The sequence below is a fragment of the Panicum virgatum genome, chromosome 7N, assembly GCF_016808335.1.
Source record: "Panicum virgatum strain AP13 chromosome 7N, P.virgatum_v5, whole genome shotgun sequence".
NCBI classification, from domain to species: Eukaryota; Viridiplantae; Streptophyta; class Magnoliopsida; order Poales; family Poaceae; genus Panicum; species Panicum virgatum.
Genome location: NC_053151.1, coordinates 1,784,450 through 1,811,846, shown reverse-complemented (window position 1 = coordinate 1,811,846; position 27,397 = coordinate 1,784,450). Strand labels below are relative to the sequence as shown.

General features: G+C 45.7%; 4 protein-coding genes and 1 long non-coding RNA gene across 6 annotated transcripts; 1 reads left to right on the top strand and 4 right to left on the bottom strand.

Annotated features, from left to right (window-relative positions):
* Positions 1-1,123: 1,123 nt before the first annotated feature.
* LOC120681949 lies at positions 1,124-3,715 on the bottom strand. The gene is made up of 6 exons (XM_039963641.1): positions 3,104-3,715; positions 2,886-3,010; positions 2,698-2,792; positions 2,426-2,614; positions 1,911-2,001; positions 1,124-1,233 (listed from the first exon to the last, which is right to left on the bottom strand). Exons 1-6 carry the CDS (start codon positions 3,640-3,642, stop codon positions 1,124-1,126), a joined length of 1,149 nt encoding a protein of 382 aa, XP_039819575.1. The 5' UTR covers positions 3,643-3,715.
* A 3,794-nt stretch (positions 3,716-7,509) lies between these two features.
* Positions 7,510-13,223, bottom strand: LOC120681947 (lysine-specific demethylase JMJ25-like). 2 transcript variants are annotated; one of them, XM_039963637.1, is made up of 15 exons: positions 12,507-13,223; positions 12,233-12,309; positions 11,819-11,959; positions 11,595-11,725; positions 11,203-11,299; positions 10,946-11,078; positions 10,807-10,870; positions 9,940-10,717; positions 9,213-9,545; positions 8,693-8,924; positions 8,314-8,618; positions 8,162-8,240; positions 7,991-8,076; positions 7,776-7,895; positions 7,510-7,687 (listed from the first exon to the last, which is right to left on the bottom strand). In XM_039963637.1, exons 1-12 carry the CDS (start codon positions 12,601-12,603, stop codon positions 8,184-8,186), a joined length of 2,445 nt encoding a protein of 814 aa, XP_039819571.1. In that variant the 5' UTR covers positions 12,604-13,223; the 3' UTR covers positions 7,510-7,687; positions 7,776-7,895; positions 7,991-8,076; positions 8,162-8,183. The 2 variants fall into 2 exon arrangements, with proteins under 2 accessions (XP_039819571.1, XP_039819572.1); XM_039963638.1 differs by having other exon boundaries at positions 8,162-8,234.
* LOC120681953 lies at positions 7,898-8,721 on the top strand. The gene is made up of 2 exons (XR_005678144.1): positions 7,898-8,142; positions 8,267-8,721. It is a non-coding gene; the product is annotated as an uncharacterized LOC120681953 (long non-coding RNA).
* A 542-nt stretch (positions 13,224-13,765) lies between the features above and the next one.
* On the bottom strand, positions 13,766-17,794 carry LOC120681948 (dynamin-related protein 5A-like). Its single transcript, XM_039963640.1, has 8 exons — positions 17,438-17,794; positions 17,143-17,334; positions 16,826-17,032; positions 16,273-16,701; positions 15,943-16,170; positions 15,664-15,859; positions 14,768-15,242; positions 13,766-14,175 (listed from the first exon to the last, which is right to left on the bottom strand). Exons 1-8 carry the CDS (start codon positions 17,777-17,779, stop codon positions 13,989-13,991), a joined length of 2,256 nt encoding a protein of 751 aa, XP_039819574.1. The 5' UTR covers positions 17,780-17,794; the 3' UTR covers positions 13,766-13,988.
* An 816-nt stretch (positions 17,795-18,610) lies between these two features.
* LOC120682977 (putative UDP-glucose glucosyltransferase) lies at positions 18,611-23,998 on the bottom strand. Its single transcript, XM_039964983.1, has 2 exons — positions 23,816-23,998; positions 18,611-19,090 (listed from the first exon to the last, which is right to left on the bottom strand). Exons 1-2 carry the CDS (start codon positions 23,996-23,998, stop codon positions 18,611-18,613), a joined length of 663 nt encoding a protein of 220 aa, XP_039820917.1.
* Positions 23,999-27,397: the final 3,399 nt, after the last annotated feature.

Sequence of the window (27,397 nt, the reverse complement as noted above, 5' to 3'; positions counted from 1 at the left end):
GCACGAGCCGGAGGTGCCGGTAACCTCTGGCCCTGACCTGCCTGCTGCTGTCGAGGCGGGTACTGCTGCGGTGGCCTCTGCTGGTACTGCTGAGGAGGCCGGTACTGAGACTGGTACTGCTGGGGCTGCTGGAGTCGAGGACGAGTGTTGCTGCCGGAAGCAACGGGGACAACCTTCCTCTTCTTGTCCTCCATCTCCAAGTGCTTACGCTCAGTGTTGAGCGCACTGTCAACCAGATGGTTGAAGTCGTCGAAGCGGAGGTTGAGCAGCGCGTACTGGAGGTAGTCCTCAAGACCCTCCATGAAGTGCTCCTGCTTCTTGCGGTCATCCGCAACCTCAGCAGGGGCGTAGCGAGCCAGCTGAAGAAAGCGATCACGATACTCCGTGACCGACATAGTCCCCTGAATTCACAAAGACAGATAGATATCGGAAGATTAACTCAAGATTCATAAAGATAGAACAAGGGGGCATTAGCTCAAAAGAAACCGCTGAATGATTATATTTAAGATTACCTGCTTTAGTGCAAGGAACTCCTTCTGCTTCATCTTCATAACGCCCGCGGGGACGTTGTGGCTGCGGAAACGCTCCCTGAACTGGAGCCAAGTAAGAGACTCGCGGTCGTGAACTGGGTGGGACTCCCACCAGTCCAAAGCTGCCCCTCGCAGCTGTCCTGCTGCGTACAAGACACGCTCACGATCATCGCACTGGGCGATGTCCAGCTGATGCTCCACTGCACGGAGCCAGTCGTCAGCCTGAAGAGGGTCGGACGTGTGAGAGAACGTCGGCGGGTGACCCCTCAGGAACTCAGCACGCCTGTCGCGAGGCTGCGGCGGTGGAGGAGGCGGAGGCTGAGTGTGACTCCCCCCTCATGCCTAGTCGCGCTGAAATCGCACATCATGTACTCGGTCTTGGTCCTACTAAGTCTGAACCCTTTCGACTCTAACGTGCGTCTCCACAGCTCTAACTTCCTATTAACCCCTGCCCTACTCTCGTCAATTAGCACCACATCATCAGCAAAGAGCATACACCAAGGGATCTCACCTTGTAAATGGGGTAGCTAGTAAAATGAAACGCCAATAATATGCGGTATAGACAGATCCAAAGAGTAGCAATGAAAAGGATTTCAAAACAAATGTGACCCACAAAACCAAAATGAGGATAGCATAGCTTTTAACAAGTACCTATTATCTGCTTCAACAACCAGTGATGCTCCAACGTATTTGACCCTATCTCCTGAAAACAATAATGAGAACGATTTAATTTGGCTATGCCTTCATTTAGTGTTCTACAACTTTTGTATAAGTGATAAAAGAGTCTAGCCTGAATTCCATGTTGTACAAGAGCGATGTATGTACAGTAAACAGTACAGCTGTACTTTGTAGCTAGCTCATAAAATAAGCTTCAACTTAAAGAGTGGCTACATGGTATAACTGCATTACTGCAATATAGTGAAGTGTTGTTATGGTAAGGTGGTGCTTGGGTTCACCCTAACAGTGTAACTGTAGAGTGTGATTGGGTGCGTGCCTGATTTAGGCCAACAGGTGTTATCCAAAGCACACAACAATGGTAACACATAAAACAAAGGCCAACTTATTCTTGTGAAATGACATATTAGCTCAAAGCACAACAGAAAAACTTAGACTACCAAATGCACTGAGAAGGCTCAACAAGGGAATAGCTATTTGCCAAATATGATCAAAGGAATCAAAGTTTATCCCATAACAAAGGACACCGTGCCAATCTAGAAGGCTCAACGAGGGAATAGCTACTCGCCAAATATGATCAAAGGAATCAAAGTTTATCCCATAACAAAGCACAGATTGGGCGTAAACAGATAATTGTTATATAGTTTAGAGCCAGCTTGGAAAAAACACTCAGTGCTGAGTACGAAAAAGATGAAGTCATTTTACCCTTTTGAAGAGATCTCTTCTCTTCTTCGGATGACTCAGCAGTGCTAGAGGATTCTGCTGCTGAAGAACTTTCCTGTATACCAACAACTCTCTGCAAGCACAAGCAGTGAAGGTATAAATTGTAAGGCAGAAAGAAAACAAACCAAAAGATTTAAATAATCAAGAAACAGCAGCTCAGCAAGGATTAGCGTTTGTAGTAGAAAGAAAGAAAACAGCATCACATGTGGCAGGTTTAAATAGGATTCAATGTTATGCAGTACTACTGGTGTTAGTTTTAACAAGTATATTGTTGGTAGTCTAGAGGTCTACCAATCAGACACAAACTAGTTGTGTAGATACATGGTTTAGGTAAAGGTAAAAGAAAACACATTATTTTCTAAATCTAAATAGAATAGAAGGAACCAGATATATTGAAACAAGACATAGGTAAGAATCTGATAATAAAAAGTCATAGGTAAGAATTGTCAAGTGTCATTATATTTTTATAGTTTTTGCAGCTTAATAGAAATAGAAACCTTGGCAAACTCCTCAAGAGTGCATGGAACTAGCTTCTTTAGGTCTGCCACGGATTTAATAGAATCGTCATCATCGCTTTGACCAGATTCCTCATCACCCTCGCCATCCTCCTCTGATTCGGAACCTTCATCCTCTGACTCTGCATGATTATCCTCTTCCTCACTCTCTGAACAGTCTTCACCACAATCCTACAAGGTCGGACATTAGATCCCAACAGACCAACACAAACTGAGATATTAAGATATTTAACAGATGGGGCAGATTATCTTACATATGGAGCTAGAACACTGCTGTCCAGAACTAATAATGACGCGCGCAACTCACTGGCAAGTGCCCTCACAAATCTCTCTCGGTAAAGTTCAGTCCCTGCATTTTAGCAACAAAAAAAGTTCTCAACATCCATATAGGCACATGGAAGCATATATTGACGAAAACTTTAGCTCCATTACTGATCAGTACCTGGCAAGCTCTGGAGCAGTATCCCCCCACTGGAGGACTGCAGCCCGGAACCGTACTCCAGAGCTACATCCTTGTGCCGTAGGTGCGACGCCACGCACTCGCTCAGCAGCTGCCTCGCATTCTGGCTGGCAATCGAAAAGACACGATGCGACTGTGAGCCTCGTCGTACACAAAACAGCAAACAGGTGGCGTGCATGCCCAGTGTTCGTCATTCTTACTCGACGTAGTACGGGAAGCTGTTCCACGAGACGCCGGTCTTGTCCCACGGCACGACGCGGCTAAGGAACTCGTTGCGGAAGCGATCCCGCCTGGTGAGGAACGGCGACTCCCGCCGCTTACAGCCGATGAGGAACCGCTCACCGCTGAGCCACTCCTGCTGGTCCCTCTCCTCGAGCAGCGCGTGCTCCTGCTCGCTGCTGCTGCTGCTTCCGCTGCCGCTGCCGCCTCCACTCCCCGCCGCCGCCGCCTCCGCGCTGCCGACGCCCTCCTTCGAGCTGTAGAACCGGCAAAGCCGACGATTCTCGCCGCAGGGCCGCCGCGACGCGCCGAGCCTCCGCACCAGAGCGCCACCGCCTCCGCTGGAGGCCGCCGCGGGGTTGGCGGCGGGCTCGCGCCAGGGCGGCGGGCGCAAGAGGCAGCGCAGCCGCATCGCACGATGCATCGCGGGGCGAGGCGAGAGATCCGCGGCCGCGAGCGAGCTAGGCCTCGGATACGCGCATGCGGCGGCTGGTGGATTGAGAACTCCGGGCTGAGGCATCACCGGCGGCGCAATCGCAATGGCGGGGAGGAAAGCGTCAGGGCCTCAGGGGTGGTCGTGTTGCGCGACTGGCTGCTGCGAGCGCCTGCGACGAAGAGGACGCCCGAATGCCCGGCTCACCGCCGGTTTGGTGGGGGGGGGTGCGTCCTTGCGTTGGAAGGTTGTGGGCTGGTGCGTTGGGCCGTAATTGCGGGGAGAATGGAAGATGGGCCCGTGCACATTGGATTGAGTTGGGCCGTGGCTGTGGCTGAGGAGGAGAATGAAAGATGGGCCGTGCATGTCTTCCCCTAGAAATCCACTTGGGCTCTCCGCGAGTCCAAGCTTTTGATGAGTCTATGCAGGAACAGCTACGGGGCATCGACGTGCACCTCGTTGATGAACGAAGGTGGCGAGCAGTAATCCGAAACACACATTACAACCAGGAGCTCCGGCGCTATCATCAACGGTTTGTGCATAGTAGGGAGCTCCGGGCTGAGGACCTTGTCTTGAGACGAATCCTAAATCGAGAAGGGCTCCACAAACTCTCCCTGTTGCCGATATACCACTGCGCACCGCAGTATACCGATGCAACCAAGCTGCACGGAGACACGTCATGATAGTGGCCCCACCTGCGGGTTCGTACCTCCCCCGAGGTGGACCCGGGGGGCCACTGTCGGTACCCCGCGACCGGGGTACCTCCTCCTGCTTTGTCTAGGAAGAAGACATGGGAGGTTAACCATAACCACACCTAAAAGGCTGAGCAGTTGGGCCCAATGGTCCAGATCCAACTAGCGGGGACAATGGCCACGGACCCGCTCTCCGCTCGGGGAAGGGTTCGGCGTCGCCACATGTCCCTAGAAGGAGCGCTTAGCGCTAGCAGCCAGAGGCCCAGACCCCGCGGGCGGGTCCGGGACCTCCACATACCCATCCGGACCCCTGGATGCGCGGAGCCAGCTCCCCGCCAGGGGAGGTCCGGGGCCGCCACATGTCCCGCATCGCGGGCGTGGGCGCGAGTCATCCACTAGAAGCTCGCCCACCTACTGCGTTAAATGCAAGTGGTTGAAGCGTGCCCTGGCGACGCTGCACGCAGGGCAGCCTTTGTCAGACAACACTATCGCTCGCCTGTTGCCGAGGTAAGCTCGAATGACCGCACAGCGGGTCACGAGTTACCGAGGCACACAGTAAAGCCGCAGGCGCCGCGCGCGCGGCTGTCCACCGCATTAAATGGAGGCGACGACACGGCACGCCCCATCATGTCGTCTACGCCGCAAGCTTCGCTAGCAACAGGCGCCACGCCGACAAGACGAGACGAGCACGCCGGTCTGAAGATCTGCCCGGTCAGAGAATAAACGACGGCAGCACGAGGAATCCCGGATGAGATCTTCGTCGACCATAGCATCATAATGCTCTTTGTGTTATGTTATTTAATACATCCACACTGGGCCCACCTGTCGGGGTCCCAACAGCTATGTACATGTCTCTTTTGGACTATAAAAGGGAGAGCACACGCTATGATTAGGACATCTACTCCCTTCGGACACTCTCTCGCTCGCTCCCCGGACAACGCTCATACAGAGACTTCCTTCCAACTCAAGCAATATAACACACAAGTGGACGTAGGGTATTATGCTCCGGCAGTGTGGCGGAACCGCTCAAAAAGAAGCGATTAAATGCGCTAATCTTAGTTGCATGGCAACTTCGATCCAACTCGCATAAAAATATCACAGTCCCTCGGGTGATATATTTGGAATTTTAAATTTATAACTAAACAAGGGGTAGGATGGAAAACTTATTGCAGCAGCACAAATACAACAGGACTTCCTGTACTTGTTCAGTTCAGAGTTCAGAATTCAGACTGGATGGAAAGCTTATGCACTTTCGGCAGGGAAAAAATACCAGCTAGAAAGAAAAATTAGGCCTCGTTCGGTTACCGTTCCAGCCAGGAACTGTTCAGGGCCAGGATTGGGTGGTTCCGGCTGTTCAACTCAATCCTGGTCTGGTTTGGCTCTTGGCCCAGGAACCATTCCTTGCATCAAAAAATATGTTCGGTTGTTTAGGCAAGGATTCAAACCAACACATGAAACAAACTCAGTCATATACTAGTGTCTTTAACCTTTTAGCCTGTGCATGATTCCATTTTTTTATAAAAAAAAGAACAAAAGCACCCAATTAAACTCTTTGATACTCCACTGAACAGAAAGCAAACGCAAGATTCTGTCAATGATGACCATCCACACATTAATCCGCCATATGAAGAACAGCATGACACAGTGGCTGTTAGGCAGAAATTACAAGAGCTGTTTGTTTTAGGACAGCAGGAGGTCCAATCCTCCACGGACACTGTTGCTTCTGCTTCAAATAAATCAATGCCTCAAGAAGCACAGTTTGGTGCTGCTCTCCCAACAGACCCACCTGATTCCACCTCAAAGGATGATGCACCTATTTAAGACATGACATCATTGGGAAAATGTCACGGAAATACTGAGGGTGCTTTAATACTCTTTGACTGCAGATCAAAATGCTAACCCATAACAAAGCAGCAGGCTCTGATCATCATCAAGTAAGTTAACAATAAGTAGCATCCAAACTTGAGCGCAATTGCCCTAGCTTTCATATATTGGTTTCTTTACCAATAACCGCTGCATCTGTATCCTAACCCCTAGCAGTTGCAGGTGATTCATAAGCCATGCTGAAACCAAATTGCATTTGTAACGAAACTAACAGTTGTGGATAAGTCCATGAAACAAAACTAAAAGTTGCACAAACATTCCTGCAAAACAGGAAAAAAAAGAGAGTAGGAAATGGAAACATCCAACATTGAAAAGAGAGACCCGGAAGTCTAATCTGAAAGGCCCATGCAACAAAATAGTCAAAAATAGTACTCCTTACGTCCTATGAAAAGTGCAATTCTAAGATTCAAAAAAAATACTACAGAGTGCAATCCTAGCAATAACTACCTGCCTTTTTTCTTTCAAATATATATTTTAGAAATTAATTTAACCAACTCTGGAAATTGAATACCTTCTATGCCTAAATCAATGGGATTAAAAGAACTACTTGGTACTATGGTCATTTGCCAATAACACTAATCTATCTGGAAAATTTTAGCATTGCACCCTTCATGGGACAAAGGGAGTAACTCCTATTGCGTATCAAATAGTCTCAGCACCTGTCTACCTTGGGATCAATCATCAGAGACCGAAAATCATCTGTATGCATTGTATTTGATAAATAGAAATAATCTAACTAGCAAACACATATTCAAACTGAGCAGCATACGTGTGCTGAACAGCCTACCACCATAGCCCACTACATGAAGAGTCTTGTACTACGGGCATCAAACATGGTTCTTCCAAGATGTCAGCCTGCAATCACCACATATGAACAAAAGCCAGACGCTGCAAAGGCGCCTAGTGGTGGCCTATGCCTCAGGGGCCTACACTACAACCTTCTTCCAAAATGACTACCAACAGGTCGGTCAGTACAGCCTTAGCAACCACAACTGCTATGCTTTCCACCTTCCCTGTCAGAAGCAAACAGGTCAGTCACCTGCCGTTGCCAGAGACTTTCAGGCGACCCCTCCGCCTTTTAGGCTTCTCATCAGCGGCATCGTAGTTGGACTTGTCTTCACTCTTTGTCTCACCTCTTGGGCGACTACACTTCCTTTTAGGCTTCTTCTCACCAGCAGAGTCATTGTTGGACTTGTCTTCACTCTTTGTATCACTTCTTGAGCGACCGTGCTTACTTTTAGGCTTCTTCTGACCAGCAGCGTCGTTGGACTTGTCTTCACTCTTCAGCTTACCCCTTTGGCGACCACCCCCACTTTTAGGCTTCTTCTCATCAGCAGATTCAATGGCGGACGGACCAGCCTCATTCATTGATCTGATCAATCACAGAACCATAGTGATAAAAAATTTCCCTAAAAACTAATCAGTTTCCGTTGCAGCTTCAGACATTCTATGGTGAAATATTACGAGTGGGTTACCGCAGCTACTGCTTACCCGTCAGAGGGAGGATCCAAGAAATTTATAACTTGGTTCAGAGCATAAAGAGCAATCTTCTTAATCTGAAGGCATCAGGTTTGACTCGTGGTTAGTTGTCATATTAAGTAGTAAAATATCATATGCAGGGCATTGAAACATATGGTAACCAACCTCCAATTTGTCTTCTTTAGCCTTGTGATGAGATGGAAGTCGTCTGAACTCTCCAGTTAGTTTAATACACTCGTCAACATTTTCAGGGGAGACGAAGTCCATTGCAACCTTGATGCAAGACTGTGCCAATAGAAATGGATTAAGTTTTTAAGCAATGGGATAACTGTGGCTACATTCAAATAAAATGAAAAAAAGGGCTGGTTAAGTTCCCTTACCTTCAAGTTTTGGACTTGGTGAGGACATCCAGCAGGAATGAAAACTGCTTCACCAAGCTTCTGCTCAAATGTCCAGGGTTCCACACCTATATAACAAGCATGCCATGACATAAGGGAAACAAGGCTACAGCACGAAAGGCTACATTTCTGAGGTGTGAATAGTTCACTAACCATATTCTTCCTTTAGCTTTCTCTAATGTTCCTCAGTTAAGTAAAAAGTTTGATCATGAATTGGGTGAATAACCTGCATCTTAACATAACTATTGGTCAGCATAGGAAAAACAGGGGAAATAAACTCCCCACGAGTGCAAGGAAAACAATACCTGCTTCACAGGATTGCAATGGAGGTTCCGGAATTCCAAGGTGTGTTTCTTAAGATAATCTTGTAGCTTGTCAGCATCCTCTCTTCGGAAAATATCCCACAAGGCACCACCAGTTCTCTCATGCTCTCCACTCTCCGGATTATCCGAAATACAATGAGCTCCATTATGCATCATAGCCGAACTACCATTGCCAATGTAATTGGAACACTGGGCTGCCTTGCTTTGTACCTTAGATTCATGAGATGGATGTTTATCCCTAACATCACCTTCACTATCAATAGGTGTTACAGCGTTGGTGTCCAGACCTGCACAGTGAAAACAAGAATGTTGTATTAAGTTAAAAAGTAAGGACAACTGAAAGTAAACATGTACAACTCACCATCAGAAATATCTTTACAGATACTATCATTACATGAGGTCTTTGATGTTTCATCCATAGTAACATTCCTGGAATTAGTAGAAGTTTGTGATAGGTTGTGTTCAATGCTGGATTCTGAAACACCGTAAAATTCCTGAAGATCTTGTTCTTTCATTTTCTTTCTGGTCTCCTCTATCTCCTTAAGTGGATAAGTCTCATAAGGTACTTCTGCTGTGTGTGTTAAAATATTTACCTGATCAAAGAAAGACACCTGTCGCAATTAATTACTGCCATGATAAACTAGTGAAACCCAAGCAACTGACAAATAAGAAGAAATAAAGAACTATCACTTGTTACCAGCTGGGTGTATAGCCAAAGCTTGAAAACGCTAGGTCAGAGAAAGCGATGTAAAGAAAGTGATATGCATGTTACCCAGTACAAGATATAGCATTGCATAAGTCAATTTTATTCTACATTGAAGGTACAGAACAACCACAAATGTTACAATATGAGAAAAAGGATAACCATTAACAAAGCATACCGTGTCAGACATGTCACAGTGAAGCTTGGTCACAGAATCACCCCTGCCTAACTCTTGGTTAAATCCATAAGCGATGTAAGTTTTGGGTCCAAGATCTGGCTTCAGGGCACCAGTAGGAAGCTTGACTGCAAGATTTAGTGGACCATATCGAGGATCAGTGTACTCAGGAAATGGCAATGCACTGATAAACTCAGCACCATGGCGAGGCAATCTCTGATCAAATGAACTCGATGGCGGCCAGTCCTTTAGCTTAAGCATCTCAGGCCAATGTGGCCTGTGATGAGTTCTGCCTTGCGTATATCCCACAAAAAACATGTGTATATTAATTTCCACCTGCAACATAAGATTCGTGCCAAGTGCTTCAAATTTTACTCTTAAATGTAAACAACAGAGGATGGTCTATCTGCAAGCATACAAATAGCACCAATCTATACAGACAATGCCATTCCTTGAAATTTGAAAGTTAAATAGAAACGTGTATTGTTTCTTGACATAATAATCAGAAATCTTCTATCCATGTTGTATTGTACCACCACAATTAAAATCAACGTGGGGGGCCAGGAGGGGAGATGAACACCCTCCTAAAGGCCTAAACAAACCTAAGAAGGGAAACAAAAAGGAAAACAGCATATCCAATGGAGTAGTTGAAATAAAAACTGACATAAATATATCAAACAAAGTGTTCACTAAAACGCAACCAGAAACCAGGGGAAATAGAGTTCCTAACCTCATTCCAATCAAGGCAATCTATTGCCCTGACAGTGAAGTGCTCATCTTCTACTTTGACATTGGTCTTTTTTTCTCGCAGTGCACGCCACATAACTAATGGCTCCCAACTAAGGCCAGAGGTCAACTGAAGGGTGTCAGAAACAATAACAGGTTCACCCCTTGCCCAATGCACCTGAAAGTGCTCCAAGTCATCCTCCTTGATACCAGTGGCACCTGGACAATAGAGGTGGTTATCAGTCAAGCCTTTCCTATTTGCAGCCTCTCGCACATCCTGAGCTCTTATGTTTCCTAAATGATCATAGCAAGGGCACTGACCACTGCTTCTGGCTACTGCTTTTGCAAATATTTCACTCCTAACAATTCTGTCAGCCTTTTCTTCTAGCTCAGAAAGCATTTTCTCTGGAAGCAAGCATTTGAGGTCCAAAAGCGAACCACCACAACCTCCTAGCTCATTTGGTGGGCAAGTTATGCTTCCATCACTCTTTGCTTTCCACATTAGCAAAGGGTTATTTGGGTCCTCTCTAGCAGCTATGCCATTGCAAGGCTCAGCATTTGGGGAATGCCTACTCAAGGAGACCATTTCATTTCCATCATTTGACTTAGGAGTAGTTCCGAAAATATAATCCCTGCTTCTCTTTTCAGGCTCGATGCTCTGTACCTCTTCTCCTCCAGGAACCTCTCCTTTGCGCATCTCCCAGCAGCATGCAAGGCACAAATCATAAAAACAGCATTTGCAGCTTCTATGAAAATCAACTATAGAAGTTCTACAATTATTGCTGCATTAGAAGAATAAGACGCTTCAGATTATTGTTGCTAATAATATTTTCTTTTTTGCAAAATGACAAAGGAAATGGGTAAACCGAACCAGTAAACACGCTCATCTAGATTACATTTAGCTTGTTCCAACTGCACTTTGTCCACTGAAACACCTGCAAAATAAAACGAATTAGCATGTACATCAACCTCAGTTCCAGATTGTGTCATGTAACACCAGAATACAATACCTTTTATTTTAGCCTCAAATTCTTTTTCCTCCATCTGCTCCTGTCGCAGTTTTCTCAGCCAGGGAAGCAACAAGCGCAAAACATGACAAGCATAACAGATTTGATTTTCTTCAGAAATTTTCTTTTTTGGAGGCTGCACATGAGGAATGAGAAATCACTAAGGAAGACTAGAAAGGAAGATTTGCAACATAAAATAATGTAATAAGTGAAGGTCATATGTAAAGGCAAAAAATGGGCTTGGGATGCTAGGTGCATACCTCAACTCCTCGCATTCGTAGGCATCCCTTGCAATTACAGTTCTTGCGGCAATATGGGCATTTTGCATTAAACTCATCTTCTGACATATCAGGGTACCTATTTTAGTATTTACCAAAGGCAGATTAGAATTGTATATTACACAAGATCAGATAACATAACCACACATCTATAGTCATGGAATGAAAATTTTGGTAGGAAAAGGCATCCTTTTTGTGTAGCACAGGAGAAAAATGCAGTTGTATAAAGCACAAAAACTTAGTGGATGCAAATAGAATATAGTGACTGGCTAAACTGCATATGTTTAGTTTATATATCTGAATGACATATTCTAAGGACACTGTTCATGATGTGCAATCATATTAGACAGCAGCACTGTGAGAACTTGACTAACCACCGTTCAATGCAGGGCACACAGAAGCGCTTATTCATGCATGAACTACACCTGACCACCCTCCCTTTATCATTCCTCTGGCACTGGTGGCACATTAGGGCATCTTTCCCTTTCAGCATCTTCTTCCCTTTCTAGGAAATTGAAACAACACTTGCATTCATCAAAGAGTTATGGGAAATCACTCCATAAACAGCTTATGCCAAGGAATGAGTAGCTTAGCTTACCATGTTATTTTCATCATAATTACGATGCATGGAGGAAGAGACCTTCTGTTCTTCATCCTCTCTCTTCAGCAATTTTGTGCCAGAAACCTTCCAGGAATCCCTGTACTTCCGCTTCCTTGTGCTCTGTAAAACCTCACCATCCTGCAAAAGAATTACTGGGATGATATGGCAAGACAGCGACATAATTACTAGGAAAGTTCCTTGACACCCTATGACCAAAGTAATAAAACCCTAGAACATTCACAGGAGAAAATTGAAAATAAACTAGAAAACACAAAACAGGGGTGCTACAGCAAGGTAGCAACATAATTACAAGGAAAAAAAATGTTATCTAGTTTTCTTCAAATGGATCGAATTCCTATCACTGCTGAACACTCGTCTAATCAGAAAAAATCCCTTAGGAGTTCAATTCACCTGAACACTCGTCGAGAACATGGTTATCTTTATCCGGATCAACTGCCCATGCACCTCTCTTTTTCTTCTGGCTGCAGCTGTACAATCCATAAAAAACTTAGACAAGTAACTAAAAGAAAACCATTCAATCATGATGCAGATAACTGATAGGTCAGAGGACGCACACCTAAATCAGAGAACTTGGATAAGCAACTATGAGGAACACTCTATTCCTAGCAATTTTAAAGCTTGGCAGAACAATTTCCTTGAACAGAGAATGCACACATACAAGTACCTAATGTTAACTGTGTACCATTAGGAGCTACTTGAGCTTCTCGGAAGTCAGAACTGATGAGCTGTTCCCTCTTGATCTGCACACAGAGAAAGACCATTTTTTGGAAAAAGAAACAACTTATTGTCAGACATCAGCATACACATTGAAAAAAGGTTAGCACACAGTTCATGAGGTGTGGGCGTAGATTATTTAAATAAACATAGAAATGATTTGAATCTAAACATAGAAGACTATGTAGGTCCTTCTGCAGGAATGCACTAAGATTTTAACGCTGCTTCTTAGCGCCATGAAAAGGAGCTGAAGAAGAAATAGGCTTAGTATCCTGAGCTAAGTCACTTTCTTGAAAGAAAAGTGTGATTCAATATTTCATAAAATGAAATGCACTTGAACTATCACCATTAGATATGCAAAAAGTGCTAGCTCCCATTACTTTTTAGCAAGAAATGTGTGTACTAAGCAGTAGCTAACTTGGTTTAACAGGTCCAAAACTGTATTCACAAATCACAGAAGTCAGTATCACATTTTCGCACCATTGAGAAGTTCTAATATGTGGTGAGAAAATACATTTAATTTCTGGAGCATTTGTGTTGCCTTCTCTGTGAGCATCTTCTTTGTCTTGTGTGTCAGATGAGGTAATTGCAAACTCAGATAAAATGGATTGCTAAAAAAATTCTACATCTGGTAGGCTATTCAGAGGACGGAGTAAAGAAGAGAGAAACTAACCTAACACTGCCAACACGCCGTCACCTCAGTTCTCTTGCCTGCCCTCCACGCCCCTGCTATAGCACCAGGACCTACCACCAGCAGCAATGAGATCACGAGAATATGCAGTCAGAGTCCCCATAAGGGTTTCGCGGCTCCTCAGAAAAGGAAGGAGAGGCAAATGAGGTTAGGTTGAGCACAAGCGCGACAGGCATAAATAGACATTATTTATCATAGACATATTTTGAATAAATAAACAAATGAGGTCACCTGCATGGCCCTAACCCATATTGGACTAAATTACAAATGACTTCACCTTCAAGTACTTGAAATTCACCGTTTTGCAAAGGCGGGGGGTGGTAGTGACCCAAATAGGTAGCCCACTGTATACCAAATGGAACTTGAATACATTTTACCGGTTGGTCCAAGGACCAACATGGCTTCAGTTACAAGGAAGTACAGTTGTGCAAGCCAATGAGAACGGAAGCGGAAGAGAAGATGTTTACCTGAAATACTAATAACATTCATACTTGTCATCCCCAAGTACTTTCAATGCATTTCAATGATGTGGTAGAGAATTCAAACTTAAACATAATATGTCTAAGGACATACAGATTTGCATAGAGGCATAAATAGACATTGTATTATGGACAAGAACATTTAAAAACAGCACACATTATAATCTTGGATGACTGTAGTAGTACGTTTAGATTTTAGCCCAGGGCTTAGGTGAAATCCGGGTCCACCATTCATGCCCGTGAAAGAAGCACAAGGTCTTCATTACAGGGTTGATGAGATGTTTTTGAACTCGTTTAAACAAGACACAAATGTCTTTTGATGTTTTAGCAGAGATTCACGCTCATTCTGGATTGCGTCAACAGCACCAGGAGCCACGAACATGTTCATGAACTTGTCATCTTTAACAGCAAACAGCTCGAAGCCAAGCGCTAAGAACAACCTTTCATGGCTGCATTGCATCATTAGAACAACTATATTAGAAACTCCATAGGTATTACACAAGGCCGTTTAATTCTAGTCATCCTATCCTCCACAATTTAACATGCAGCAGCAACTATGATGAAAATAGACTGACAGTCCATATTTACTACCGACCAACCATTCACTACTTACCAAAGCTAATGGTGACTCGGATGGTTATACTTTTTCTTTAGACAAAGACATTTAGCTAATGGTGACTTAGGTGGTATATTTTTTCTTTAGACTAAGACATTTAGCTAATGGTGACGCGGGTGGTTATATTTTTTCTTTAGATGAAGACCGTTGTACTAGAACCCAACTAATTTACTAGCCAAGAATCGAATGTGCTACAGTTTCACTTTGAATATCTAGCTTGTGAAAGTGCCTGATGTTTATGTGATCAGTTAGGATTAGCTTGATGGATATGTGCTTAACTTGATAGAAACATTAACAACTTGACAGCTGGTGACTAATCAGTTTGGTTGATATACATCAATAACAGAAGGAATTCAATTCCAGAAGTTAGATTCAACTATTGAACTGAACATGTATGAATAAGAAAAGCTATATGTTGGACATACCACGGTGTTAGGAACCCAGAATTCAATTCACAGGGAACACTCCTTTCGATCAGGACTTCTCGCATTTTAGCAAAATATTGAGCATATATTGAGCATATGCTAGAGTACGATGACCCAGACTTTGAGACCAGATCATCAGCACCAGGGATGTCATTGCTGTGATGGTTGCTGTTAGTGTTAGCATATGCAGGCATAGTCGCGTGCTTTTTCTTTGCCCCACCATCAATCATGTTTCCATTGCCTTTCTTCTTACCACCAATCGAATCACCTGGCAGCTCCAGCACAGATCCACTGTCTGACAGGTCCAAAAATGTGACCCCAGGGAAGTGGTAGTAGGGACTCGTAACTGAATCAAGGTGATGTCGCACTGTTTGCTTGCATTGCTTGGACAAATCCTCCACAAACTTATAATATGAGCGCCGGACAGCAGCAAGGAAGCCAACATATCCATCCATATCTTCAGCATTTTGATTATCTACTAGGAAAAAAGAGGAAGAAGCATGTAATCCTGCACTCCAATGACTCCCAAAAGCACGCAAAAGATAGGCGAATTCTATGGAAACGGTGAAAATAATAAGAGGTGTTGCAGATTGTGTACAAGGTATGGCATAAAACGAGAAAAAAATTGCTTATGTACATTAAAGGCTAACATTGAAGACATTAAGACACTCCATGCATATATAAAATAGCTCTACAATATAAACCAGTAATAGTAAAAGTGTTCCATGGAAACATGTGTAAAAAAACTACTGCTAGTTATTTCTGGCGCATGATCACACAAAGGACTTTAGTTTTTTACAGTGCTAAAGATGGCTACAATCAATTTCAGTAAGATGGTACCCTTGTTAACATAAGAAGCAAGATAGACCCCCAGTATATCAAAATGAAAATCTTACATCTTGAATCATGATTGCGGCTACACTCCATTGCAAGTTCAAATAGACTTTGTAGGATAAAGGCAAGCCTATCACATGCAGTATCAATAAGAGGAGCAAGAAATGATCGTGCGGCTGCACGTGCTATGTCAGCTGCTGCCATAGTCAATCCACTGCACCTGCCTTTCTCAGCACGAGCAACTGGTATGTTTGCAACCTGATGACATCAATACACATTTTCAGCTAATATTTCTTAAAATCTTTTACCTATATAATCTTCATCTAATAATCTGAATGTACCTTCTCCCTTGACAATGGAGGGCACTTCATTGAGTACGCTGCACAATGGAATTCATGTATTACTCTTTCAAAAGCAGCACCGCCATACAACTTGAGACTGAAGTTGGCAGGTTCTAGTGCAATGGTAATGCCAGGCCATCTGACAATACCACTATGTTTCTTTTCCTCTTCAGTAGTTAAACCCCATAGCTCGGGGTCTAGATCAGCTGCTCCAACAAGCAGGTGATGCTTTTGTACCGAGAAAGAAGTGTTTGATTAGTTCTAGTACACCAATTAGCAAAAGCACTGGAACAAAAACATTAAGAATCGAAATTGTGTGTACATGCATACCAAATGCCTGCAAATAGAAGCAACGTGAAGCGTTGCCGATCTCCTCAGCTGACTGACATCAGAAGTTGCTTGCAGTTTGGATTCCAGTCTGGATAGGTCTTCTGAAACCCCAATGCATCGCTCCTCTAACAGTGCTAGGGTGGCTGGAACTGCTTCTTTGTACCTCTTTTGAATTTCAGATTCAAGGTGCTTCCTGAGGCAGGAAAACCCAATGTATGGTGCATATTTCTCTTCGCTAAAACCCCCTTTCACCTTTTCCTGCAAGTGACGCAACACGTCGATATCAACCTGGCAGATTCGGCTACGAAACCCCTCGTCGGTGGTCGTTCCACGATCATTTGGAAGAGCCACAAAGAAAGGGTGGATGTTATCCCCAAGGTAACCGCTGGCACTCAAGTAACTATCAATTTCCCACCTTTCACTGACTTCCTTCAAATGATCAAAACCAGAAACAACTTTATAAGGCACATCCCAAGTCCATTTTGTGATTCCTAGCGAAGACATTAATGGAAATTGTGTATGAAATTGATTATTATTGTGCAGCCAGACGCACCTTGAGGCGGTTGTCAAACTTAGAGACGATGATAATCGTGCGCCTGAACGAGGGATCAATCTCTCTGATAGTATCCAGCCAGAGCGAAGATCTCCATTCGACGCTGCTCTGCTGGAGGAACAAAAGGAGACGGTGGGGCGGGCTGGCTATTGACTTCACCATCGACAGGATCTCCTCCGGTGTGGTGTCTGGCTCACCCTTCATAGGCTACAGCGGACAGTTAATTACATCAAACAGCTGAAAAACTGGCTAAAAAGGTAAAAACCCACTCGTTTTGATTGAGATAGGAGAAGCTCCAAGATCACGTGCATACCCACCTTAAGCACCAAACCTGGAGTGTCAATGACGGTGAGGTTGGGGCAGTGGGCGTACTCGGCCCTCATGAAGATGGGCTCGGACGAGACGGCGGCCTGGATCTTCTGGAGATGCGACTGCGTGCGCTGCTTAATGACGTCAGCGATTTCCGTGGCCACCACCAGTGGGCTCCCATACTCCTCCGAGTCCTCCTCCTGCCACGCACGCGCAGGCGCAACCCACATCGGTCAGCTGATTTACCTCGATCTGAGAGAGAAATAAGGGGGGAATTAAGAGGGGAAGCACAGGAACTTTCACCTTGAAGCGGCACCGGGGATCGTGGGCGGTGGGGTCATGAACCATCTGGAGGACCAGGGGGCGGCGGGTGCCCATCTCGACCTCGCGTAGATTGAACCGGAAGCCGAGGAGGGCCTCCAGGAGGGAGCTCTTCCCGTCCGACTGGCCTCCCACCGCCACGATCTCCGGGATCGGGAGCTTCTCCCCGAGATCCGCCGCCGCTGCCTGCAGCCGGTTGTACGCCTCGAACCGCGCCTTCCAGTTCCAGTCCGCCGCCGACGCGGCTTGCCTGGTGGATGAGGACGGCGACTCCAAAGGGTTCGGTGTTCTCCCCGCCGGCATTGCAAGGCGATTAGCGGCCATGAGGCTGTTGGGGTTAGCTGTGGTGAACCAGCGGCCATAGCCTATCGGAAGTATATGCAAAAGAACCAGTGGCTTACATTGCAAGCCGCTGTAGTGAATTCGCCTTCCCCTTGGAAGCTTACCATTGTAGCCATATAATTTATTTTAATGTTTACTATATTAGATTTTCTATTAGAATGATTAGATTTAATATTATTTCGTCAGGCTATTACAACTCTCCTTCCTTATCAGTATTTGGTATATCGAATTGATTGAATAAAAAAATTACCTCATTGGCCTAAAAAAAGTTGTGGTTCCTTCCTTGGTCTGAAATTTTTTTTTCACTCAGTTCCTTCTCTGGCCTTTCCATCCAAGCCGGAGAGGAACGACGTTTTTGCCCCTGGGCCCACCTGTCAGCCCTTCTTCTTCCCTCCTTGCATGAACTTGGTGTTGGGTCGGGTGCTTGTTTCGCCTGTTCCATCCCAGGCGGAGGCAGCGCCAGCCCCCGCGCGGGTGGCGGTGGCCCCAGCGCGGGCGGTGGCGGCCTGGCAAAGGAAGCGTTGGCCTTGATCCAGGCGCCGGTCGCCGCGCCGGCTCTGCAGGCCGGCCCCACCGCGCTGGCTGGGCAGGCCGTGCCGCCCGTGCCTGGCCGGCCTCGCCGCGCCACACCGCACGTGTCTGGTCGGCCCCGCCCCGTTGCGCGCGCCCGCATTTGGTCGGCCCTGCCGTGCCGCCCATGCCTGGTCGGCCTCGCCGCGCCACGCCGCCCGCGTCTGGCCGCGCGCCCCGCAGGCGCACGCCCATGCCGGGCTCCTCCACCAGGAACCGTGCGTCCGTGCACTAGTCCCCCCACTACGGGAACGCCACCATGGGCACCCCTGCTGCCACCGTCTCCAACATCGAGTTCCACCCGCAGTGCGTCAGGAAGCACGCCGTCGACGGGTGCGCCAGCATGCGCTCCTGCGGGCTCCACGGCACCACCGCGCCGCGCACGGACACGGAGTCCAGGAACCCCGCGGGCAGGTGCGGCTGGGTGTCCGGCCGCACCACCCACAGGAATGGCCGCCCCATCGATGCCAGCCCGTGCGCCATCTCCATGACCTCGCCGGGGGACAGCACCACCACGCTGCCCACTGACGCGTACACCACGGACCGCGGCGGCTGCGCGTCCAGCCACTCCACGCAGTCGGCGGCGGCCTTGATCAGGTCCTTGCGCACCTCGTCTTCCTCCTGCCTCTGCTGCTGCTGGAGCTCAATGAGCGGCCCCACGGGGATGAGCTCCGGCGGGCGCAGCGTCACGCCGGGGAGCACGGCCACCACGTCCGCCTCCAGCTCCGCGAACCATTACAGAGGCCGACCAGATATGTAATCACAATACCATTAAAGAAATTCAGTGCTATGATTACAATTTGCAATCAATTTACATACCAGAATGTAGTGAGCGCTACAATGTTGTCTGCACGGCGGGCCCCGCCATGCAGAGGCGCAACTACCCCTATCGCGTCGTAGCTGCCATGGCGTACACCATACGTGTCTCTACTGTGCCACAGCGGCAACTTGACCCAGCCTTTTCGATCTAGGCCGTGTTTAGATGTTTTGCAAAAAAAATTTGCAATGGAATCTTACTAATTTGAAGTACTAAATGAAGTCTATTTACAAAACTTTTTGCACAGATAGGTTGTAAATCGCGAGACGAATCTAATGATGCTAATTAATCCATGATTAATCAATAATTAGCGGGTGGTTACTGTAGCATCGCTGTTGCAAATCATGGATTAAGTAGGCTCATTAGATTCGTCTCGCGATTTACAGCCCATCCATGCAAAAAGTTTTATAAATAGACTTCATTTAGTACTTCATGCATGTGTCGAAATATTCGATGTGATGTTTTTTTTGAGTTTACGGGGTTTATGGGTTGGGAACTAAACAGGGCCCTAACATGTCAGCACCATTCTCCAGGTTGGTTTTCTCTACACATAACTCATCAAGATCAGAAATCAAAGAAGGACAAAAAGAACAGTCAACAGTAGGTGGGCTAGCTTCCTTAGACTTCTCCGAAGTCCAAAGGTCTGCGTTCAACTTCTCTAGCTCCGACCTAAGCGAAGGACACACTTTATATGCACCAAGTAACACCGGTCTATGGTAATCCCATAGTACAAATGAATCCTCATGGGCTCTTTTGCAAGGATAGTAGGATGGGGATCCAGAATACAAATGGATCCTCATATGTTTATTCCTGTTCTGAGGAGCAGCTCTTGGTTATCAGATCTTGGCCTGGTGTTGTACCACCCCTTCTAGCACTGCCAGAGTCTAAGTCAAGGTGCACCACTTGCAAGCAAAATCCCAGACGAACAATTTATGTTACGTTAAAAAAATCTATGTTGAGACCCTTAATCAAAAATATATTTCTATGAGAAGAGAAAATTTGATATTATCGTTATTTTTGCAAACAACCCCTCGTGCAGCAAATTTTGTGGGCGAACTCCGTCCACCCCCGCCTGAAGGCACATGCGGTTCAGACTTTGGGTACAATTGGAAGAAAAGGTCATTATATGTGGGAAAGTGTTGGGAGTGTAAAATCAATTTAAAATGCTGAGCTTACCAAGGGTTGAGCATTCTTGATTGACCCCAGCATCATAGCATTTCAACTTGAACATATTTATATTTGGTTTATATGTTTTCTAATAGCACATGCTTGTATAATGTTTGAAAGTAGTTGACTAAGTGTGAACATAGAACAGTTAGGCCTTAACTACAAAACCCAAAGCTTGAACTACAGACTTGAAAGCAAGGACCAACTATGGTAAGCTACAGCGGTTAGGTCAGCCCACCTGAATCCCTTTTGCATCCACCGAGTACGACGTACTTAGGGCCAAATGGAATATATCCACAAGTCTCTTTCATGTTCTACCATTCAAATAATGCAAAACAGAGAGCACATGGAACAACTAGGGTTGCAATTCCCACCTTTTTTTGGGTCATTAGGTCGACTCAAAATTTAATAAAATAAACTAGAATAACATGCTATGTAATTAGTTTGGGAGAGAAAATAAACTAAAATAAGAAACCCAAAAATACCAATGGGTACCCACTTGCATCCCTAGGAACAACGCATTCCATGGCTATGAATGGATTGTGTAAGATCTTGCCCTGATTGTGCCTACAAGATGATTCGAGTACGCAAGGTTTACATTATAGTTTGTCTTTCTCGAACAACTGAAGCAGCAGATCCAACACTTTTTCTTTCTCAGCTTTGAAGCCTCTTCTGGTCGAAATGCAGAACAGAGAGATCAGATGAATCAACACATTCCATGGTTATGAATGGATTTTGTAAGATCTTGCCCTGATTGTAACTACGAGATGATTCGAGTACACAAGGTTTACATTATAGGTTGTCTTTCTCGAACAACTGAAGCAGCAGATCAAACATTTTCTTTCTCAACTCTGAAGCCTCTTCTGGTCGAAACCATCTTTTGCCAAACTAGTAGAAAATAAGACACTAGGACCATCTATTTATGTCTTCCACCGATTTTCTGTAAATGTTGCCATGCAATTACTTTAGTGTTTCTACTTTCAAAATTTTACCTTAAAAAATTATTTAAAAAATCCCGTAGCAACATGCGGGGTATCATCTAGTTGTAAAAGTTTTAAAGTCCATCCATTTCCTACAAGCATTTGCTCTGGGACAGTAAACCATGCCTAGCAGCAGTATAAAGCCCAAGAACTCCATGGGTTGGGGAATTGATCTCAACAGCTCGGGAAGGAATGTCTAGGACCACTCCATGTCGATTCATCCAATCCATACCCAAAATCACATCTATGCCTCCCAGTGCCAAAAGGATTAATTCAGTTTTTATAGTTTTGCTACCCAGTTTGATCGGAACGTTTCTCATGATTTGATTTGAAGCAACTTTCCCACCCGGTGTTGATATCATATAAGACCCTTTGGTGTGACAGAAATCCAAACCCACTTTTGCACCAAATTTTGCATTAATGAAGCTATGTGATGCACCAGAATCAAATAATATAACTGCAGACTTATTGTGGATAGAAAATGTACCCGTCATCACTGGTGCGCCCTTAGGGAGTTCTGCAAGAGTGGTGAAATTGATACGCCCTTGCTTGACCTGAACAGTTTGCCTTCTGCCCTTGTTCTTGTTGTTTTGATTAAAGCTTTGGCCCTGGTTTTGTCGCTTGGGTTGTGGGCACTCACGGGCGAAATGAGTTGAGCTCCCACAATTGAAACAATGATTTCCCTCACTAGGACGGGCTGGCGGTGGAGTAGTTGGCCTTGGGCCAGTTAACTGAGGAACAGGGAAACATGCAACGCTCTGCTGCAGTGGAGGCCTGATAACCCAACGCCCTGGCTGAGGGGCTTTCTGAGGAATCTGGGGTGCAACATTCTGCACTACGCGATACCTCTGTGGCTGCGCACTAGAGGGTCCAGCTGGTGCTTTCCTCTTTTTCTCAGCACGGTGAGCCATGATACAGTCTTCTTGAGTGAGTGCGAGATTAACCAGCTCGTTGTATGTGTCTACCCTAATGGGGTTTAGTCATTCCTTGAGCTTGGTGTTTAAGCCTCTACGAAAACGATCACGCTTCTTAACATCTGTGTCAGCATGATAGCCCGCGTACTGACAGAGATTGTTGAAAGCTTGGGCATATTGGAGAACTGTACGTGTCCCTTGAGTAAGAGCCAGGAACTCATTCAGCTTCCTATCCATGAGTCCTTCTGGAATATGGTGACCCTTGAATGCAGCCTTGAATTCTTCCCAAGTGGCAACGTGATCAGCTGGGAGCATGCCAAGGTAGTTATCCCACCAAAGACGTGCCGAACCGCGAAGCTGTTGTGCGGCAAAGCGAGCCTTGTTTTGCTCTGAGCATGGTGCCAGAAGTAGTGAGAACTTGGACTCAATTGTGCGAATCCAAGCATCCGCATCCAGTGGCTCTTCCGTCTTGTTGAACAGAGGGGGCTGAGTTGCCAAGAATTCCGGGTAACCAGCAGCTTGAGGTTGATGAACATTGGGTCCACCCCGCTGCTGTTGCTGTTGTTGTTGTCCCTGAACGAGTTGACGGAGTAACTCGGTTTGGGCGGCCAGATATTCCGCGAAGTTGGGTGGCGGTGGTGGCGGTCGCTGCGAACTGCTACCATTCGCGTCCCCAAAACCCTCAGGGTTGCCACGTGTCGCCCCTACCATCTGAAATGGCAAATTCTCTCATTAGTAGGATGACATATGACATTCCCCAAGAACAGAAGGGTAAGCGCGGAAAAGTAGAACTGAAAGGAGCACGATAATAATAGGAACAGCAACGCTGCTTGTTACAAGAAAATTCATAACTTGCACTCTGTTCATCGAAATGCGCCCAACTTTTTACAGCAGATAGATAATTTATCATACTACAACTTTGGTATTCAACTCCAAAGCCAAATCAACAGTTACGGTGGGCGAAAAATGCAATGTCTGCCGCTCTGTCCAGTCTGCTTTTCAGCAGGCCGAGATGCAATGTTCGGGCCATAACTTTTGGCACACAGGTCTAAAAATGCTGAAATTTGGTGAGCACTTAGATCATGAAATTCCCAACAATTTTGGTATTCGACACACAGCCCAGAAATGCAAGGAAACATGGATAAAAATTCAGACAAGCTTCTGCAGCGATAGACTCCACTGCAATTAAACCATTACAACCATCCATCAAGTTCTTAGCCAAAGCCTAAGCGATTAAGGTACTTTTACATATGAGTGGTACTCTTTTACAAAAGCTAGGTACTCAACTCTTAGTTAGCCTATTACATCACCATCCAAAGTTAAGCTACCCTATAGAGGAGTATGCGCGAAAGACTACTTAAGACATCATCTAAAAGTCGTCCAGGTTGTTGACTGACGACTCGCTCCTCACTGGAGAGTGAGCTCCCGGAAGTGGGGGCAGGGGCACTCCGGACATAGTGTCAAGTCCTGAGATACCCTGAATCTCCTGGGGCTCCTCCTCCATGGCCTCGGGCTGGGCCTGCTGAGCCTCCAACATCTCAATGTGATCAAAGGCAGCATTTAGCTGAACCTGCTGGACGGTGAACTGCTGCTCAAGAAGTGCAAAGTCAGCATCCCTGTTGTCCAAGAGAACATCGCGCTCCTCAATTAGACCCTCCAGTTCGCCAACATGGGCATCAAGATCCCTGATCTGCTCATTCTTAGCAATCACTATCTCATGGCGGGTCCGTGCAGAAGCAATGATCTGGGCCATGGCTTTGGCCTGTAAAGTCTGCAAGCGGTAGAGTGCATTCATGCACTTCACTGACATGGAGATAGTCTCTGCAGCTCTGTTCTGCTGAAGGTACCTAGTGTATCCGACCCTACTAAGCCAGTTAGGGTCATTGGGCTGCTCTGCTGGGAAGAGGCCAATAGGAGCTAATGTGACAGCTGCATAATTCTTTTCACAAAACTTGTTGAGTGCTGTCATGGCTGCAACTTCCCAAGTGTCAACCAGATGGTGTCCAACTACCTCTAGCTCCAAGGAAGCCCAGTGAGCTGGAAAAGGGTGGGGAGCATGAGTCATGCGCACGCGACAGCGCGCGACTCCCATCTCAAGGAACTCCTCGCCCACATAGCGCGGGGGACTGGGATATCCGGCATCGCGCATCACCTCCCAAAGAATGGAGGGAAAACCCTGCCAGTGGGTGCACTCGGAGTGTGCACGCCCATCCTCATCAAACACCAGGAGAGTAGGGGCAGCCATCTGTACAAAAGATGTACACAAGTGAGTGATGGTTGAAACAGATTTTGGGTAGTGCACGAAAATGAGTATAACTGAAAGCACGGAGCTCTAAAAATTCTCAAAATTTACAGGAACATTCCTTAGGTTCTTAGGAACAACTTTGCTAGTCAACTCAAGAGCTAGATCAGAGCCTAAGAAGGTCTTATCCTTATAGTTTTGCTTTGCTGTCAGCCCAGAATTTTCAGTGACCAGAGAGCTAATAAACTGAGTGCTGAGGACAAACTACTAAGCCTAAATTTACCAAATTTTTACAGAAGCTTGGTGAGTAAATTTGGCACATGTTTTGTGTTGGACACATCTGCAGAAAACATCTCTAGGAAGGCCTAAAAATTCGTGCAACACAGGTGCTCAAAACTGACAGAAAACAGGGTGTCAAAGTTTCTAGTGTACCCCACTGTATACTAGTCGAAAAATTCTCATTTTTACACAGCAGCTAGTAGGCAGGTTTTGGGGCAAAATCATCCACTAGCACGGTTACAGAGGGAGTCATCTACTATGTCAAATAATTTCATCTTCCAGGATATAGCAGAAATGACAGATTTTTAGATAAACCTTAATCGAGAGAAGATGAACCGTGCTCACGTGCAAACCTTAACATTCCCAACTAATCCACATCCATTTTTATTGGCTTTCAATTTATGATCATGATGCATGCAGGTCCTATTCGTACTCACATACTAAAACAATTGCCAAATAGCTTCGGACTTACGTGGTTAGCACCGGTGGCATGGCACAATTTACGTCTCTCCCTAAATATATATATTGCTAGCCGAGTTCTAACCGTTCTTAACTTACGTAATCGCGGTTAGTGTACCTGCAGAAAAAAAATGACAGATATATATTCATTGAACCTTTCATGCCAGCACTCATGAAAGCGTCCACATACATTACCGCTCACTATAGAAGCGGCATCCATGCGTCCAACACTGCATGGACAGTGCTCATACGGTACCGAGGCGACGTATTCACAGTTTCTTTTACTCCCAATATAATCGACCGATGGTCGGTATATTGGTAGTAGCTCAAGTAGGCCACTGCTTGAGCGCAGTGTTCGGTTCGCATCACCGACGGGAAGGTCAGACTCTCTCAGCTGACTGAGTATACTTTACTCCCAATATAGCCAACTAATAGTTGGTATATTGGCAGCACCTCAAGTAAGCCACTGCTTGAGGGCAGCGTTCGGCTCGCATCACCGACGGGAAGGTCAAACTCTCTCAGTTGACTGAGGATTCTTACCGTCTTACCTTAGCGTAGGTGCGTCGTTACATAATGTAAAGTACTGAATTTAAAGTACAGAAAGTAATGTGCTGGAAGTCAGTTATAAATAAACCATAAGTTAGATAGCCACCTAGTAACTCCCATAATTTTTTCCCCTAGGGCTTTACGTACTATGCACGATCCTTAGCGAACGAACGTATTTTCCAAACATGATTTTGTGGCTAGGTTTTAAGGAAAACTTTCGAAATCTTGCCGTACTCTCGGGTGTGCGCTTTATTCGGCTCTGATACCAGCTGTGGCAGTACCGCCCTAATTAATCCGGATCAAGTGTGCTAACCATCATCTTAAAGATAATCCCGGCTAACACGCACTTCAAACGGAGTAATTCGGCAGTGCTGTCGGGTAAAGTCCCGAAGAATCCACCTGAGCGTCGATCGAACCCAAAGCTTACATGCAACCCACATGAAGGTGAGTCCAGAGAGTACAACATTTCACAGATACATTACCTTACAGAGTCTTAACTTAATTATTACAAACCAAGTTCGAAATCTCCGAAGGGTACTTGAAGTTCGAATTGAAAGATGTTCAGAGTTCACTACAGCGGAAATAAAACGAGTTCTAAACGACGATACATGATGTCATGATGAAGCCCGTACATGACATCACTCGGCATTGCCCTCATTGGCCGGAGTTGTATCCCACTCCACCGACCAACCAGGAGGTAAAACACACGGCCAAGTCAAACTAGCTATCTGATCTTCAAAAGTATCACCTGAAACAAAGTGGAGCCACAAGCAAGGCTGAGTATACTAATACTCCGCAAGGCTTACCCGACTATGATATATCTAACCCTCTAACTAGACATGCAAGGCTTTTGGCTTGAGGGGTTTGTTTTTGCCGTAAGCAATAAAGAGTAAGTCCTTATTTTCCGATTTTAGCTTTCAAATTCTAGTTTGATTAACCATTCTACATTAGCATCTATCCAATAGCATACATGGTGGAAAAACAATTATTTTTCATCATTCAACCATATTTCTCATCATCATTGTTTCACTTCTTACTCTATGTGGCAAAAGGGTTAAGCAGTCCCAATATCCGTGAGAGTCGGACGATTCGAATCGAATTTGTTAACCTGGCCAGGCAGACCTAAACACACGCATGGGAACCCAGTTCCCACACAACATTTCCCCTTTCTTTCTGGCTCGTGGATCAGGGTCACCCACCTCGACTACAAGAATCCACGCCCCGCGTGCGCCTTCTTGTACCCGCATGTGAACCCAGTTCAAAGAGGGTGAGGGAAAAGTCCACTCCCCGGGCCGATCAGGTACTTAAGCTTACCGATTACCATATTCCTCGGCATGTGGTTAGTACGTTCAAACGCTTAACCACCACTACCACACACCGCGACCTTATCCATTTTCACTAAACAGACGGGGTATCACAAGTACAATAACCCCGCCCCGTAAACCTTATATTGTAGTGTGTAGTAAACATTCAACTCCTATGAGCTCGCGAGTGACAGGAAATCACTCGTCTTCTACCGAACCATTAGCATAGCCAACTAGCGACCTATACATACTAGTGTTCAAGCATAGGTACCTAGGATCATGCAACTAAGGTTCCAAATAATTCCTGCAACTTAAATGCATA

What these genes read in the sequence shown, in the direction of transcription:
- LOC120681949 (XM_039963641.1), bottom strand. Translation starts at nt 3,642, where the DNA reads ATGCCTCAGCCCGGAGTTCTCAATCCACCAGCCGCCGCATGCGCGTAT. An exon ending in GCAGTGTTCTAGCTCCATAT is followed by an intron (nt 2,615 to 2,697) that starts GTAAGATAATCT and finishes CCGACCTTGTAG; the next exon opens with GATTGTGGTGAAGACTGTTC. An exon ending in GAAGAGATCTCTTCAAAAGG is followed by an intron (nt 1,234 to 1,910) that starts GTAAAATGACTT and finishes TATTGTTTTCAG; the next exon opens with GAGATAGGGTCAAATACGTT.
- LOC120681947 (XM_039963637.1), bottom strand. Translation starts at nt 12,603, where the DNA reads ATGGTCTTTCTCTGTGTGCAGATCAAGAGGGAACAGCTCATCAGTTCT. An exon ending in TGGTACACAGTTAACATTAG is followed by an intron (nt 12,310 to 12,506) that starts GTACTTGTATGT and finishes TGGATTGTACAG; the next exon opens with CTGCAGCCAGAAGAAAAAGA. An exon ending in GTGCCCTGCATTGAACGGTG is followed by an intron (nt 11,300 to 11,594) that starts GTTAGTCAAGTT and finishes ATACTAAAATAG; the next exon opens with GTACCCTGATATGTCAGAAG.
- LOC120681948 (XM_039963640.1), bottom strand. Translation starts at nt 17,779, where the DNA reads ATGGCCGCTAATCGCCTTGCAATGCCGGCGGGGAGAACACCGAACCCT. An exon ending in CTCCAGGTTTGGTGCTTAAG is followed by an intron (nt 17,033 to 17,142) that starts GTGGGTATGCAC and finishes TGTCCGCTGTAG; the next exon opens with CCTATGAAGGGTGAGCCAGA. An exon ending in AGTTTGACAACCGCCTCAAG is followed by an intron (nt 16,702 to 16,825) that starts GTGCGTCTGGCT and finishes GATCATTTGAAG; the next exon opens with GAAGTCAGTGAAAGGTGGGA.
- LOC120682977 (XM_039964983.1), bottom strand. Translation starts at nt 23,998, where the DNA reads ATGGCCCAGATCATTGCTTCTGCACGGACCCGCCATGAGATAGTGATT. An exon ending in AGCAGTTCACCGTCCAGCAG is followed by an intron (nt 19,091 to 23,815) that starts GTTCAGCTAAAT and finishes TGGTTCGCGGAG; the next exon opens with CTGGAGGCGGACGTGGTGGC.